The sequence below is a fragment of the Capricornis sumatraensis genome, chromosome 17 (genome assembly GCF_032405125.1).
Source record: "Capricornis sumatraensis isolate serow.1 chromosome 17, serow.2, whole genome shotgun sequence".
In the NCBI taxonomy this organism is placed as follows: Eukaryota; Metazoa; Chordata; class Mammalia; order Artiodactyla; family Bovidae; genus Capricornis; species Capricornis sumatraensis.
This window is the reverse complement of record NC_091085.1, coordinates 62122736-62137602: the sequence shown is the minus strand read 5'-3', so window position 1 is coordinate 62137602 and position 14867 is coordinate 62122736. Positions and strand designations below refer to the sequence as shown.

Sequence of the window (14867 nt, the reverse complement as noted above, 5' to 3'; positions counted from 1 at the left end):
CAGAGAAGGCCAGTTCCTGCATATTAGAGAGATGGTTTAGTAGAGATTGAGTGTTGGCTCTGGAATCAGATTCCCTGGATTCAAAGTCTAGTTCTGCCGCTTACTTACGTGTGAGATCCTGAGCAAGTGATTCTCTGAGCCTCAGGTTCCTCCTCCATAAAATGGGAAAAATTATAGTACCTGTCTCATGAAGTTGTTCTTATTACTACACAGAGACAAAGTATGTATTAATAAAGCACTCAAGTTAGTACCTGGCACAACATTAAATGTTATCTGCTACTGTAATATATTATAAAAAAAAGTTCACATGAGATATCATATATTATATATATATAGTGGGATGCATATGGCATATACAGTTCCACAAAAATCAGCAACTGCCACTGTGGGGAATTTTGGCCCCAAGGGGACATCTGGGAATGTCTGGAGACATTTTGGTGGTCACCAGTTGGAGGTGCTACTGGTACCTAGTAGGTCAGGCCAGGGATGGTGCTAACTATTCCATTAAGTGTAGAATATACACACAACCCAAAGGCTTAGTGAATCCAATCATGTTAACAGTGCAGAGGTTGAGAAATCATGATATAAAGTGTACACTGAAACTAATTCATAGTGTGCAGTCATAAGGTATAAACGTCAGGTGGTCATGATATGGATTTGTAGTCCACACACCTACGTATGTCCAGGACAGTGTGTACTCTGACACCCTTACATGTCATAACATACACCTATGTAGCATCTTGTCACATATATGCTATATATGTATTGACTGTGGCTCTCCATGTTCACGTGCCAAAGGCAAGTCTTGTTCAGCGGCTAAGTCCTTTAGGACTCCTTGCGACGCCATGACTGCAGGATACCAGGTTTCCCTTTCCTTCACTATCTCCGAGTTTGCTCAAACTCATGTCCGCTAGGTCGGTGATGCATCCAACCCTCTCATCCTCTGTCGCCCCCTTCTCCTCCTGTCCTCAATCTCAAGTCTGGGGTATTGAAAAGAATGCGGACTCTCAGAAAAATTAATGTAAACAGAGTCACAGCCTCTACTTGCTTCATCCTCATAGCTATATAAGGATATCACACAATTTTATGAAAAACCTCGCTCAAGGTCACACAACTAGGGACAAGGTCAAATCCATAAGAACAGGAATTGGGTGTTCATCTTATTTACCAATGTATCCCCACCACCCCAACAGTCCCTACTCCCTATTGGCCCTCAGAGAAAGAAGCCGATTCATCTCTATGCCTCAGGGCACCGATCTGTAAAGCGTGGCTGACACAAAGCAACCCTGCCTACAGCTGGAGCGAGAGATCAAACAAGACAAAAAGAGGCTAGAGCTCTCTGAAGGGTGCGGGTGGCTCGGACAATTGGGAGACCTCGCGGAGTCAGAGACCCCTCGCCGTCAGATGAGCTGGGCTGAGAACGAGGTCTCTCAGGTAGGCTAACTCAGGTCTGGGCGCAAACCCACCGATCCGTCTAATGAAAGCCCAGCTCCCGAGATTCCCGTGACGTGCCTCCTCCACGATTTCTTCCAGATTCCGTACGCAGGGTGTAGGCTCACCTCAGCGAAAACACACCAGTCACGTGGCTACCGCCACACCCAATCAAAGAGCGCGCTGGCCCGCGCATGCGTAACCTCACGGGACAACGACGGCGGCCGGGAGGCGGAAGTAGAGCTTGTGGCTCAAAGGGTTTCTCGCGGAGGTGCTGCTGCTGCTGCTGAGGCGGTGGCGGTGGCGGCGGCGCTGAGGCGGTGGCGGCGCTGCCCGCCCCGGGCCTCTCTACCTGTAGGCTCGCCTCCCACCCTCGCCTGAGCCCGCCGGGGCCTTCGCCGGCCAGCGGCTGCCCTATGAGTGTGTCACTAGTTGTCATCCGCCTGGAGCTCGCAGAACACTCGCCGGTCCCCGCCGGCTTCGGCTTCAGCGCTGCCGGTGAGTCCGCGGCCTCGCCGCCTCTCCCGTGGCCCGCGCCTGGGCCCCGGGGCGCGTCCCCTCAGAGTCTGGGTCTGGGCAAGGGCCTCCGCTTCAGGAGGAAGCCGAGAAGTGGTTGGGATCCCTCTTATGCCCCCACTATCCTTGGGAAGTCTCTTCCCAGGTGTCACCTGTGGGAAGTCTTTCCCGGTCCCTCCTTCCTGGTGCCTTCCCACCGGGACTTTGTTTATATTTGGCGCGTCGCTCTCTCACCAACCTGGGTGAGAGCCTAGTTGTGCGAATTGATTTTCTCTAGGCTGCCGTTTCTGGGGTCGCACAGAGTCGGACACAACTGAAGCGACTTAGCAGCAGCAGCAGCAGCAGCAGGCTTTGTGAAGGCAGACAGGGAATCCCCAGCACGCTGACGGCTTCTGGTTTAATTAAATTCTTCCTTTTTGAAAAACCATACATTTGGGCGCCCTGTAGCAGTAGTTACAATTGTAACTGAAAATGTGTACAGTTCTATATCCGAGCACTGTACTAAACGCCTCGTGTGCACACTTTCCTATATCTTCATACAACCCAATTAGTTTTATGGGTGTATGAGGCTTTTGCAAACTGGAACTGAAGCCCTGGGATTAAGTGCCTTACTCAGGATTATCTCTCCGTGGCAAAACTGGAATTCTGCCTCAAAGAGCTGGACTTGAGAGTCTGAGCTCTTCATTCCATCACACAGCCTCCTCCTGGGAAATGCAGGTATGGCTCTGTTCTTGAACCGCCAGCAATGCATCATTCATTCAAGGAATACTTCATGAGTGCTCACTCTGTTGGGCTTTAGTTTTGTGCGGAAAGAGAAATGGTCCCTGCTTTAAGGGCACCAGCAATTTACTTCAGTTCATGGAGATAGATTAGTTAAATAATTACAGGATAAAAGTAGAATACAGCTGTGACAAATGTACAGTAAGGGAAGGTAGAAAGCTGGAAAGGAATTTGGAAAGCTACCATGAGAGCATGTGTTTAGTTTGGGGAAGAGGCCTGGGGCTGGTAGGGATGGTCTTGTGGGAAACTTCCCTGAGTGTGTGAATTTTTGAGCTGCAAACTAAAGACTGAATATAATTAAATAGGCTACTGAGTTCTGAAAGTTGAATTAATCGACATAAGCGACATATACATTTTTACATGGTTCAGTCATTGAGTCATTAATTTATTCAGCAAATCTTTAAAGAGCTTCCAGTGTGTGCTAGGCACTGTGATGTAAGTACCGAGGATACAGTGATGGGCAAAACAGGCTTGATCTCTCTTCACATAAAGCTTATATTAAGGATATTTCTGTCAAGTCTCCGAATTCATTTTTCATTTTTGTGTGTTTTAGTGATTTAAGAAAATGATCACAGTTTTTCAGGACAAGGTGGCATTAGGCTAACCCAGGTTGTTTAAGAAGACTAACCTCAAAGTTTTGTTGATTAGTGGACTTGATGCCCTCATTTGGGGTCCAACACAATTTCATTGTACAAGTGTTACTAAAATGTTGGTTCATCTGAGCAGGATCACTATCAAAGCTCTTACCTCCTTCATTTGCTTTAAAATGCACGATTTCCATTAGGACCACCCTGCATTTCTGAGTTTATTGCCCTGGGCATTAACTGACTGTACTGCAGGAGCACCAGAGATGAGTGAGAAGGACCCTGCAAAAGGTATCTTATAGTCTTGAGGGAAAGCAGCAGAGAGAAAAAGGAAACCTGTGGATGGATACATTGAGAGTGGAAAGAGGCTTGTTTTATTATCAGATATTAATTATTCATGTATTCTTTAGTTGGGGAAATGTCTGATGAGGAGATCGAAAAGAAGACACTAGCTTCAGCTATAGCCTGTTTAGAAGGGAAGTCACCAGGGGAGAAAGCAGCAATCATACATCAGCATCTTGGTCGTCGAGAAATGACAGATGTGATCATTGAGACCGTGAAGGCCAACCCAGGTATGCTTTCCAAAACGCTAGGCTATCTTCTGTAAGGTAAATCCATGGTTGCTTATGTTGGAGTGGTGTTCAGTGAGCCTGTGATAAAGACCTCTAGCATACTTTAGCTTTTACTGCCTATGTTCCTTACGTGAAGCTGTCAGGGTGGATTTCAGTTTCTCTAAATATTTCTTCTAAATTACTCATAACAAGCTAGGTTGACAACTCTCCTCAGTGAGGAGAGCTACTTAGCACGTAGGTCTGTGGCAGTTCATGTTGAATCCAGATAAGCACGTTGTAACTCCCCCTGCTCTGCCAGCTCGCTCCATCCAGGGGGGTGGATGTGTATTGCGTCTCCAGTGTGGAGAACTGGTAGGTTGGTTTTCAAACTTTCAAATAGACCTGAATATTTGTCCCACTTAGGAGTGCATAGCTCAGTTGGTAAAGAATCCGCCTTCAATGCAGGAGACCCTGGTTCGATTCCCACGTTGGGAAGATCCACTGGAGAAGGGATAAGCTACCTACTCCAGGATTCTTGGGTTTCCCTTGTGGCTGAGTTGGTAAAGAATCTGCCTGCAATGCAGGAGACCCTGGTTCGATTCCCGGGTTGGGAAGATCCCCTGGAGAAGGGAGAGGCTACCCACTCCAGTATTCTGGCCTGGAGAATTCTATGGACTGTATAGTCCATAGGGTTGCAAAGCGTCAGACACAACTGAGCAACTTACACTTTCAGGAGTGCATGATGGAAGACACCTGCCTTATTATGGTACTTCTCAATGTAAAGTCAACATCCTTCAGTTTCTGAGGGTGTTAATGACATGGGGGCAGGGAGAGGGGGGGCAAAGAGTACTTTCAAGTTGTGATGTCCCCAAAACTCTGCTGTTCTGTGAATGCAGTTCTTAATGCAATTTCTCTTTCAAAGTTTATTCTTCTGACTTAAAATTCTCATCTAATTGGAATCCTTCCACATATTTCATATCAGTTTATAATCTATTAACTTTTTGGTTTGTGAAAGATGAGCCAGAAGCTACAGTGGAAGAAAGGAAATCTTCAGAAGCATCCCCCACTGCACAGAGAAGTAAAGATCCAAGTAAAGAAGGTGTAAATGCTGCTCTTGATTCTCCATCCAAGCAGCTTCCAGATCAGATTTCCTTCTTCAGTGGAAACCCCTCAGTTGAAATAGTTCATGGTATTATGCATCTATACAAGACAAAGTAAGAAAATCCTTTTCTCTTTTGAGTTTGTCTGTTATTTGCCATAGGGTGGAGAAAATGTTCTTGCCCTGAAGAGAAGGATTATTTTAAGCTTTGTTCAAAGGGTTAGTACTTTCATATATTGTGTGTTAAATTCTTAGATATTTTCTTAAGCAATCTCATAAATTGGGTAAAGAGCCTTATGAATGAATCATGTAGATTCACTTGAGCGAATACCCAGGAAAATATTTCCTGAGAAGGTAGGCTTGCAGGTGATTGGAAAATTGAAAGGAAGGAAGATAAAAAAGAAAAGAAAAGTTCTAAGTGATCTATAACATAGCTGTAGTCTCTTATTCCCACCAAGTCTTTACTAAACAAGCTGCTAAGAAGTCACTTAATGGGTTGCCATTTCATCATATCTTTGAACTCCTTTTTGTGGTCCAAACAAGGCTTTCTGGAGGCCAAAGGAAAGGAAGATTTTGCTATATAATCAACATAGCTGGGCCACCAGCTCCTTGGATAATTAGTTGCTGATTTCTTTAAAGACTGTCCTTGTCCTAAATTGTTTGCTCAGTCCCCACTGGGAAACAGAATACTCAGATAGCCATTTTGGATTGCAACTGTTGAAGTGAGTTTGCAGCATTTCAAAAGCAAATTGCTCACCTGAAACTACCACAACATTCTTAACTGGCTATACCCCAATACAAAATAAAAAGTTTAAATTTTGAAGGAAAAAGCAAAGTGTATTGTGGGCGGTTTTTCTTTCCCTTCTTTTAGCTATTCCAATCCAACAACACTTCCTGTAATCTTCAGAGTCACATCTTCATGGTTCAGAATTCTTCTTCCTATATTTAGAGGTCTTTTCTCTTGAAAAACCTTCAAGAGAAGTCCATAGTTAGAGTTGTTCTTCTATTGTTATCTAAGGATGGTGATTATTAAAAACACGAATGAGAGCAAAACACTGCAGATTTGCCTGATGGAGGTTTATAACCATTAAAAGCCTTTAACTGAAGATTAAAAAATATCAGTGGTGGGTATCATGTAGAACATTTCAAAGGTTACCTTAAACTCCATTGCAGATGTGTTTAAGGGGTTCTCCATTTACCCAAGTGTGTATTTTCCAGTAAGATAATAAACTGTTTAAATTGATTTATAAAGTATTACATTTTGTCTTTCCTTGGACATAAAAGTTGTCTGATTAGTGTTGCTTGAACTAACCATACCTCATCTATTTAAGACAGTCTAATTATTGTCTTATTAGTAAGATGACCTCCTTAAAAGAAGATGTGAGGCGTAGTGCCATGCTGTGTATTCTCACAGTCCCTGCTACAATGACCAGTCATGACCTTATGAAGTTTGTCGCCCCATTTAATGAAGTAATTGAACAAATGAAAATCATCAGAGACTCTACTCCAAATCAATATATGGTGCTGATAAAGTTTAGTGCACAGGTAAAAGTTAAGATACTAAAAATCTGTTTGCCACAAAAACTGTGTTTTTGAAAGTGTTTGATACTAGCCATGTTTAATTTACTACGTGTTGCATTTAGAAGTCTTGATATCTTCTAGAGTATTAACGTAATTCTAGAAATATTGCTGAACTCATCAGCAAGCACACAATTTTAATTCATAGCTGTTATTTTTTATAAATCAAATTGAATGTGAAATCTAGGGTTGTGTGTGTTTGTTTATCCAGTAGTAACTATTCTAGTAGAACAGTTATTCCCAACCTTTCTTAACCCTGTATTGTTATTTACCATTATAAAACTGTGCCCCTGCTTCTATCATTCTCTTTTTAGTAGATATTCTTGGGCATATTCTAGAAAATCAAATAAAAAATTTTTTTGATGATGAGGGGTTTTGTGATATTCCTTGAATTATTAAAGATGCTTTTGAGTTCTAACTGGAAATCACTGCAATAGAGAGACAAACTCTGAAAGAAGGGTGATATTTTCAGCTTTTAAAAGTATACTGTGCGTTGTAACAATCTTTAAGAAGGTTTGGCCATCCAGTCCATTTCCCTTTTTGCATTAAGCGTAACTTTGCATGTGCTTCAGTTCTAAAGATGTTAGATATTCTCTTGGTCTTGTATTTTCATTCTTAGGAGTCTATGTGTTTTTATGTGAATATAAAAATGAGGTAAGCTTTAGGTATTATGCAGGTTAATAGAAGACTACTTTGTCCATAGGTTTTCTTTAATTTGTTTGTATTTTTTAATACCTGTTACATTTTGAAATTTCATTAGGTTGTGAAATGCAGCTTTGTCAAAGTTAGTTCTTTCACACTGATAAATAGCCTTTCTGAGTTTGCCCCAGATAAGCAGTTCCAACTTGCAGATTGGCAAAGAAATGAATGTGCCTGTAAGGTCATTTGTCATTGCCTCTGACCGTTCACCACGATCTGTGGATAATAGAAGCTCATGACACAATGCCCATTTGTCACCTCCTCATGATGAAAAGCTAGAATTTACAGCAGTAGTGGCCATTCATTGGTTGTAGGTAGAGAATTAAGAGAAATAAGAGTTGAACTGTATTTGTACCTGTTCACTGGGCCACCAGAAGAAAAAAACAAAACAAAAACTTGGTATGGATTTCCCAGTCCAAGAGAGTACACAATTATCTTTAACCTTCACAAAGCACCGCACCTTTGAGGGAGACATTTAAGAAGTATTTCAATGGCCCTGTGAGCTTAGACTTCACAAGTTGACACTGAGAACTGAAAAGCACCTAACAGCTGCTTTCACTGACTGTCAGAACACCATCTAAGGTCACTGAGACACTTTGCGAATAGTGGGCAAGTGGTATATTAAATCTTTTAAATGTAATAATGAGGATAGTGATAACACACAACCTTTATTGACTGCTTATTCTGTACCATTCACTCTGCTAAGTGCTTAATGGGCACTAGCTGATGTAAGCCTTACTATAACCCTATGAGGTAGACAGGTACTGTTGTTACCCTGTTTTACAAATGAGGAAACCAGCTGCAGAGAGAGGTTAGTGATTTGGCCACGGTTATACAGCTAGAAATAAGTGACTAAGCTGGGAATTAAGCCCTCACTTTTAATCCCTAGGGTGTAGTCCTTGTCCAGCAGGAGCAGGATATGGGCAAGGGAAGATACTGTTCACAAAGAATTGCGTCATGACAGTATTTCACTTATAGCTTCTACTGAATGGGCAAGGGTGGTAAGCAAGTAACACAGATAACGTCATAGAAAGGGATTGGGAAAAAAATGTTTGAGAATATATTAGGCTTTTTATTTAGTCTGAAGTGTATTAACCCAACACTAACTTGTCTAAAAACCCCATAAATGTCTCTGTAGCACATACCACCCTTTGCAGTCTGCAGATGATGCTGTGGAAATTTTCTGCTACTCTTAATGGATTTTCTTTGTAAGATTTTATGGAAAAATCCAAATGAACTTTTTGGCCAATCCAATACTTGTTTCTCCACCTCTGCCTTTTGGCCACATGTAAGTTACTTAAGTTGACAGATGTTTTCTAGGACTGTAATACAGCTTTCTTAGTGCTCTCTGAAGATAGAACCCTTGACCTTGGTATCGTGAGTTGTATTTTTAATGCTAGATCTTAAGGTATAAGGCTCATTCTGTCAGGGATTTTCTAAGGCCTAAAACTACCCTAGTATAGGTCTCAAAGATGTTAAATTAATATTGGGCCCCAATGAGAGTAGACTCAGTAGGCACCAACTCTGGATCACTTACCAGATGCCAGGTTATTAGCTTTGCATGCATTAGCTCCTTGAGTCCTCTCAGATATGTCATGAGCTAGGTGTCATTATTTTCATATTTTATAATTGAGGAAACACACATGAGTGAATCAGTTGCCCAAGGGTACACAGCTAGTGTCAAAGAGTTATGATTCAAACACAGGCAGCCTGACTGCATGGCCTGGGCAGGTAACTATATTCTTATTCCTTTCTGTTTCTCACCAGAGAATTTTTATTAAGAACTAACAGGCCTATATTACGTCTTTTATCATTTTTTGAATCTCTGTTGACCTCATCTTTCTTTATGCTGGAGGTATCAGATATCCCTACAAAGTTGTACTGTGCCCTTTGATGAATTAATTTATAATTCAAAGTACAGGGAGGCAGAAGGGGGTTCAGTTTTGTAGTTCTTTGGAACAGAAAATGACAGATAACCTCTCCATAATGGAGTATGGTGGCTCATTATCACTTGTAGGCTTAGGCCAGCCTACTTTCTTTTGAGAAGTAAAAAATATGTTCTTAGCACTAGTTGATCACCATAACAGTAAAGAAACATTGATTATAATAGATTTTTCTTTTTCTAAGTTAATCCTGAGAAGAGAACAATCAAATCAAAGGACTAGAAAAAAACAGAAGCTGGGTTTCATTCAATTTGGGGCTCTATACAGTACAGGGATTTTAAATGAGTTGTTTCTTCTGTGTTTTTGCAGTTAGCTTCAGGCTTTTGTTCAGTGCATCTCAGTGCTGGGTTGAAGCAGGAACCACATAGATTTTGCTCCCTGCTCTTGTCCTTTGCATATACAGTACCTGGCATGCTTTGGGTGCTCAGTAAATGTCCCAGCCAGTGGAGCTACATTTCCAATACCAAGATTTTAAAGAAGAAAGCAGTGTGTTCAAAAAGTATACACCTTTGGTCCAGGTGACTCCCCCAAGAAAGAAAGGATTTATCTGGGATTGAGTAGATTTTGTCACATTCCCAGCATCACACAGCTTGTCCCTTCCCCTGAGGAGGCTTGGGTGCTTAGGGAGCATCTCCAGAGCTGGAGGTCTTTGGCCGGGTCTTCTGTTCTCAGCAGCCACATCTGCAGCAGTTCTGGTGGTGACGGCAGCCCTGAAGAGCCGGCCATGGCCCACTGGCCCTTGGTGCGTGAGTCCAGCGGCTCACTGTGCTGGTTATTCATCCAAAAGCATTTCAAGGCAAAGCCACTGCTCTTGAAAAATGGGAGAAGCCATTTGGGGCTGCTGCTTCTTAGTGTTAAAGACATTTATTATCCAAGAACTGACTTTAACATTTTGAATTTCAAATACCCTTTACCCAATGTACAGGTTATTTCCCAAAGGAAAAGCCTTCCCTTCTCCACCAAAAAGTCCCTGCAGAATCTATGTTCAGAACTGGTCATCCTTCCTTAGTGGCTTAGCTCGCTTGGTCATATTAAGATAGCATAGGTAGTACAAGAATCCACATTTGAATTACATCATCCAAGTGCAGACTCAATGGACATGGGTTTGGGTGGACTCTGGGAGTTGGTGATAGACAGGGAGGCCTGGCGTGCTGCATTTCTTGGGGTTGCAGAGTCGGACACAACTGAGCATCTGAACTGAACTGAGTGCAGTGAAAAACTACTGAAAAGCTTACAGTGGCTGTAAGATTCAAGATCCCATGAGGGTAGACAGCCAGGACTGTTTTTGCTTGATACAACTCAAATATCGACCTCAAGGTTGACGGTGCGGTATTTCCTTTTGCAGAACACACTTCCTCTCTTCAGGCAGCTTGCCTGTACTGGCAGGGCCAGAGCACTTCTCTAATGCCTGGGCCTAATGCCTGTGTGGGAGTGAAATGCACACAAGCCACAGCCTCTCAGCTGCCTCTAAAAATTGCTGAGCTTTAAAAGCTGGAATTGTCTCTTTGTTACTTCCTACTGAGGCTAGACTGGAAGATTTGATTTATTTGTGTTCTTATCCACAAATGCACATGTGCTTTCTGCAAGGGACTGATTTCCCCTGGTTTTATCTGTCTTCCACTCCAAGGGAACAAGACTGTTAGAATTTTAAAGGTAGTTCATCTTGGACCTCTTGACCATGGCCAGGAGTTTTGCTTTTGGTATTATACACTAGGTTGTTAAAACCTCCTGACAGGATCCTGGTATAACTGTCATGTACTAATTACTGTTATTACTTGGCTTATTGAAAAAAAGGAATTGGCTTCTCACTCCCTACTGGTTCCACTGGTCCTCTTATTTTTTCTCACCTCTTAGATGCTGACATTTGTTTTAAAAAACTTCTCCATAGGGAATTAATTCCCTAGCAGTTCATTGGTTAAGACTCAGCACTTTCACTGCTGGTGGGCCCAGGTTCAATCCCTGGTTGGGAAACTAAGATCCTGCAAGCCCCAAGGTGCAGCCAGAAAGGAAAAAAAAAAAACTCACCCATTTACAGTCATCAGTTATGATTTGGTTCCAAATAGAACTGACCTCAGCTGCTGTGAAAGTGCTGACTAGAGGCAAAAGGGGAAAAAAATGATTATCAAGGGAAACATTGACCATTGTTGGTTGACTGTGTATTAAAATTGTAGTAGCCATCAGTTTATTGCACTTCAGTAGCTTCTGATTATTCAAATAAAACTACCACATAAATCAGAAAAAATTGTAGAGTAGGATATTGACCTGCAGGGTTCACTTAGCCTGTGAGTCTCCTACCACAGATGTTACTTTTGGCAGTTGTTCTCTCTCCTAAGTATAACTTTTAAAATCTGATGAAGAGAATAATTGACGCCATCTTGAATAGAAAGCACATTACTACGATCGCTCTCTTAATTGTTTCCCTTTCCCCCCTGGTTTACCTAGGCTGATGCAGATAGTTTTTACATGGCATGCAATGGCCGCCAGTTCAACTCAATAGAAGATGATGTTTGCCAGCTGGTCTATGTGGAGAGGGCAGAAGTAGTGAAATCTGAGGATGTAAGTGCAAATAATTCCTATATTTGAAATAAATGTATCAGAGTGGTATAAAATTGAAAGTTAAGATACCTGTGGAAATGTCCAGAATTGGCCAGTCCATAGAGACTGAAAATAAGTTAGTTGCCAGAGACTAGGGGGGGAGAGAAGTGAGAAGTGACAGCAAGTACATGGTTTCTTTTGGGGGTGACAGAAATGTTCTAGAATTAGTGGTATGATGATTGTACAACTTTGTGAATATACTAAAAATCACTTTAAAATGGCAAGTTTTATATATGTGAATTTTACCTCAACTTTTAAAAATTGTCCAAAATATTTTTTTAATAAAGAATATTATTTGTGTTATTAAAGTTGAGTGTGTATCTATTCCAGATGGATGAAACTGTGCCTGGAGCCCCAAAATGAATATTTTTGTTCTAAATATTAACCCTTAATCCTTATCCTAATACTTAATTCCCTTTTGATAGCAATTTGTATCAGTAATTGCTCTGATCTCCCACCCTCCACGGGAAGCATTCCTGTAACATGTGCTCATTTGAATAAAGTAGTAGACCCAGCTCTGTTATACTTTTAACATTTCCTCTTTTAAAGTAGCCCTAAAGGTCTTTTCAGCTTGAATTCCACTTGATAGGAATAAATTCAGATTAGATTGTTCTGTCATTAGATTAGGTAAAATAAAAATCGGCAAAGGGGACTTTCTCTGGTGGTCCAGTGGTTAAGACTCTGCTCCCAATGCAGGGGACCTGGGCGTTCAATCCTTGGTTGGGAAGCTAAGATCCCACAGGCTAAGTGGCATGGGCCAAAAAAAAAAGTCAGTCTACTCTTTTGCCAGGTACTCTGCAAGGCCTCAGTTTTAGGAATTCCTTTCTCTAAATGAACATGGCTTCTTGAGAGATTTTCAAATATCTGCTCTTCAGGGATAGTAGATGAATGTGACTTTTCTCGGTGTGTTTTTATTTATATGCCTCAATAGTCCCCTAGTTGGCAGGGCTTGGGTCAGACATTGCTGTGTTAGAGGTGTTTTTTTTGACCACCTAGATCCTTATGCCCTTCATACTCTGTTCTTTCACAGCCATTGGTAATTACAACCATTTTATAAGCATTGGTAATTAACAGTTTTTAAAAGTTTCAAGTTTTGGGGGACTGCCCTGGTGGTCCAGTGGCTAAGACTGTGTACTTCCAGTGCAGGAGCCCTGAGTTTGATCCCTGGTCAGGGAACTAGATCCCACATGCCACAACTAAAACCTGCTGTGGCCAAATAAATAAATATTTTTAAAAATAATAATAAATGAAAATTTTGAATTTTGTATCTCTCTCTACTAGAGGCTAAGCTCTGTGAGGAAAGGGACAGATTTTGTGTTTTGCAACTTAACTGAATCTGTTTTTGCTCACCGTAGTCCCACACCTAGAACATTGTCTAGCTCACAAAGCAGGGACTTAATAAGTATGTACTAAATAAAAATCACTGTTGTTGATACTATTATCACATAGTGGAAAGTGTTGAGTTTTAATTTACTCTATGGAAAATCATTCAGATACACTGCTGCTTTTCTTCCTTTGTGTTCTGTTATGGTCATGGCCATTTAGAGTTAGAGCAAGGAGTCTGGTAACATGAGATTCTGGCAGCAGTCTCTCTTCCTCCAATGTCAGCACTGTGAGGGCAGGGATCTTCATCTGCTTTGTTCCCCTTGGTATTCGTAGTGCTTAGCACAGTCCTGGGACTCTAAGAGGCGACCAATTAATATTTGTTGCATGGATGAAAACCTCACCAAATTAGGTTGTTTTCGCAAAGCAATAATATTGAGAACATCCTACCAGGAGTCAAAGAGTATCAGGAAAACTATTGCCTTAAAAAAGAAAAATTAGAACCTGTGGATGATGAGTGAGGCTCATTCAGGGTGTTTCCCTGTAGGGCGCCAGCCTCCCTGTGATGGACCTGACAGAGCTGCCCAAGTGCACGGTGTGTCTGGAGCGCATGGATGAGTCCGTGAACGGCATCCTCACCACCTTATGTAACCACAGCTTCCACAGCCAGTGTCTGCAGCGCTGGGACGACACAACGTGAGTGCAGGGGCTCATCCCCCTCCCTGTCAGAGCTCATTATTACTCTTTCCCAGAATTAAGAACAGCCACCCCCCAGAAAGAACCACTCCAAGTATTTGATTTTATAAACTTGGGTACCACAGTGGTGAGGAGGTCACATGGAAGGGCCTTCTGTATTTCTTCTTTGCTTTTCCTCAGTTCACATGGGGTCAGCATCTGTAGACCAATTCCTTTTTAATATGCTGACTAATATCCTTGTGGAATGTCCCAAAGCAGCATGAATCGTTCTCTCCTTCCAAGAGCCAGAGAATGAAAGGAGTAGGGGGTGGGGAAGTAAAGCTTAGCTTTTAGGCTCCTCTACTTAAAGGGCATCTAGGTCTAAAATCTTGTTTATCACTTGTACTTTATGTCTACCCTTGACTTTGGCTTTCTTATCAGAGTGCCGGGCTACACCCATCTGACGTTTTGGATTTATCATTATCGATGGCTTGGTGGCCAGTAGTAACAACAGTCACTAAGTATGAGGCACACACACACCTATGGTGTCCTGTTTCCTAATGCAGCACAGACCCTGTTTGTATGAAAGGGAGCACTGTGCAAAGAACTGAGGTGTAACCTGTACTTTTACTTCCTCTGGTCAAAAGTTGCTGCTCCCTTTGCAGACTGCATTGTGAGTCTTAGCTAGAAACGGAGATTGGACGCTGGCCACAAGGGTTTCCCAGTAGAGAAGAAGATGCAGAATCAAATAATCACACAGATAAACGAGGTTACAAAGGAACAACGTTGCCGCACCGTGACTAGAGAATAGGGCCCTGACCCCACCAGGCTCGTCCGAGAGGCAGCTCTCAGGGAAGAGGAATAGGAGTTAGCCAGGTGACCGGTGGAACCCAAGAGAAGATGGTGTGGGGGAGGGGTGTACCCAGGAAGCAAAAGGTCAAGTTCCAAAGCCCAGGAGTGAGGAGGGGTGAAAGTCCACAGGAGTCTCAGTTCTTTGCCCCCATGTGGCCAGCTTTCCAGAGCAGAGACCTTGTCTGGCTGTTCTCTGCTGTGCCTTCCATACTTAGGGGGAGACATAGTGTGTAGGAGGAGC

General features: G+C 42.3%; 2 protein-coding genes across 2 annotated transcripts in view; one reads left to right on the top strand and one right to left on the bottom strand.

The window, feature by feature from the left end:
* LOC138093937 (acyl-CoA dehydrogenase family member 10-like) overlaps positions 1-1500 on the bottom strand; it is a 37823-nt gene extending 36323 nt beyond the window's left edge. The window contains 1 exon segment of the mRNA XM_068990119.1: positions 1467-1500. The gene's annotated coding sequence lies outside the window, so the exon portion shown is untranslated.
* A 305-nt stretch (positions 1501-1805) lies between these two features.
* The window catches only part of BRAP (BRCA1 associated protein), a 30801-nt gene continuing 17739 nt past the window's right edge, over positions 1806-14867 (top strand). The window contains exons 1-6 of the mRNA XM_068989789.1: positions 1806-1929; positions 3722-3883; positions 4878-5076; positions 6317-6506; positions 11624-11737; positions 13647-13795. Coding sequence (XP_068845890.1) covers positions 1848-1929; positions 3722-3883; positions 4878-5076; positions 6317-6506; positions 11624-11737; positions 13647-13795 — 896 coding nt within the window. The 5' untranslated portion in view covers positions 1806-1847. The remainder of the gene's footprint in view (positions 1930-3721; positions 3884-4877; positions 5077-6316; positions 6507-11623; positions 11738-13646; positions 13796-14867) is intronic.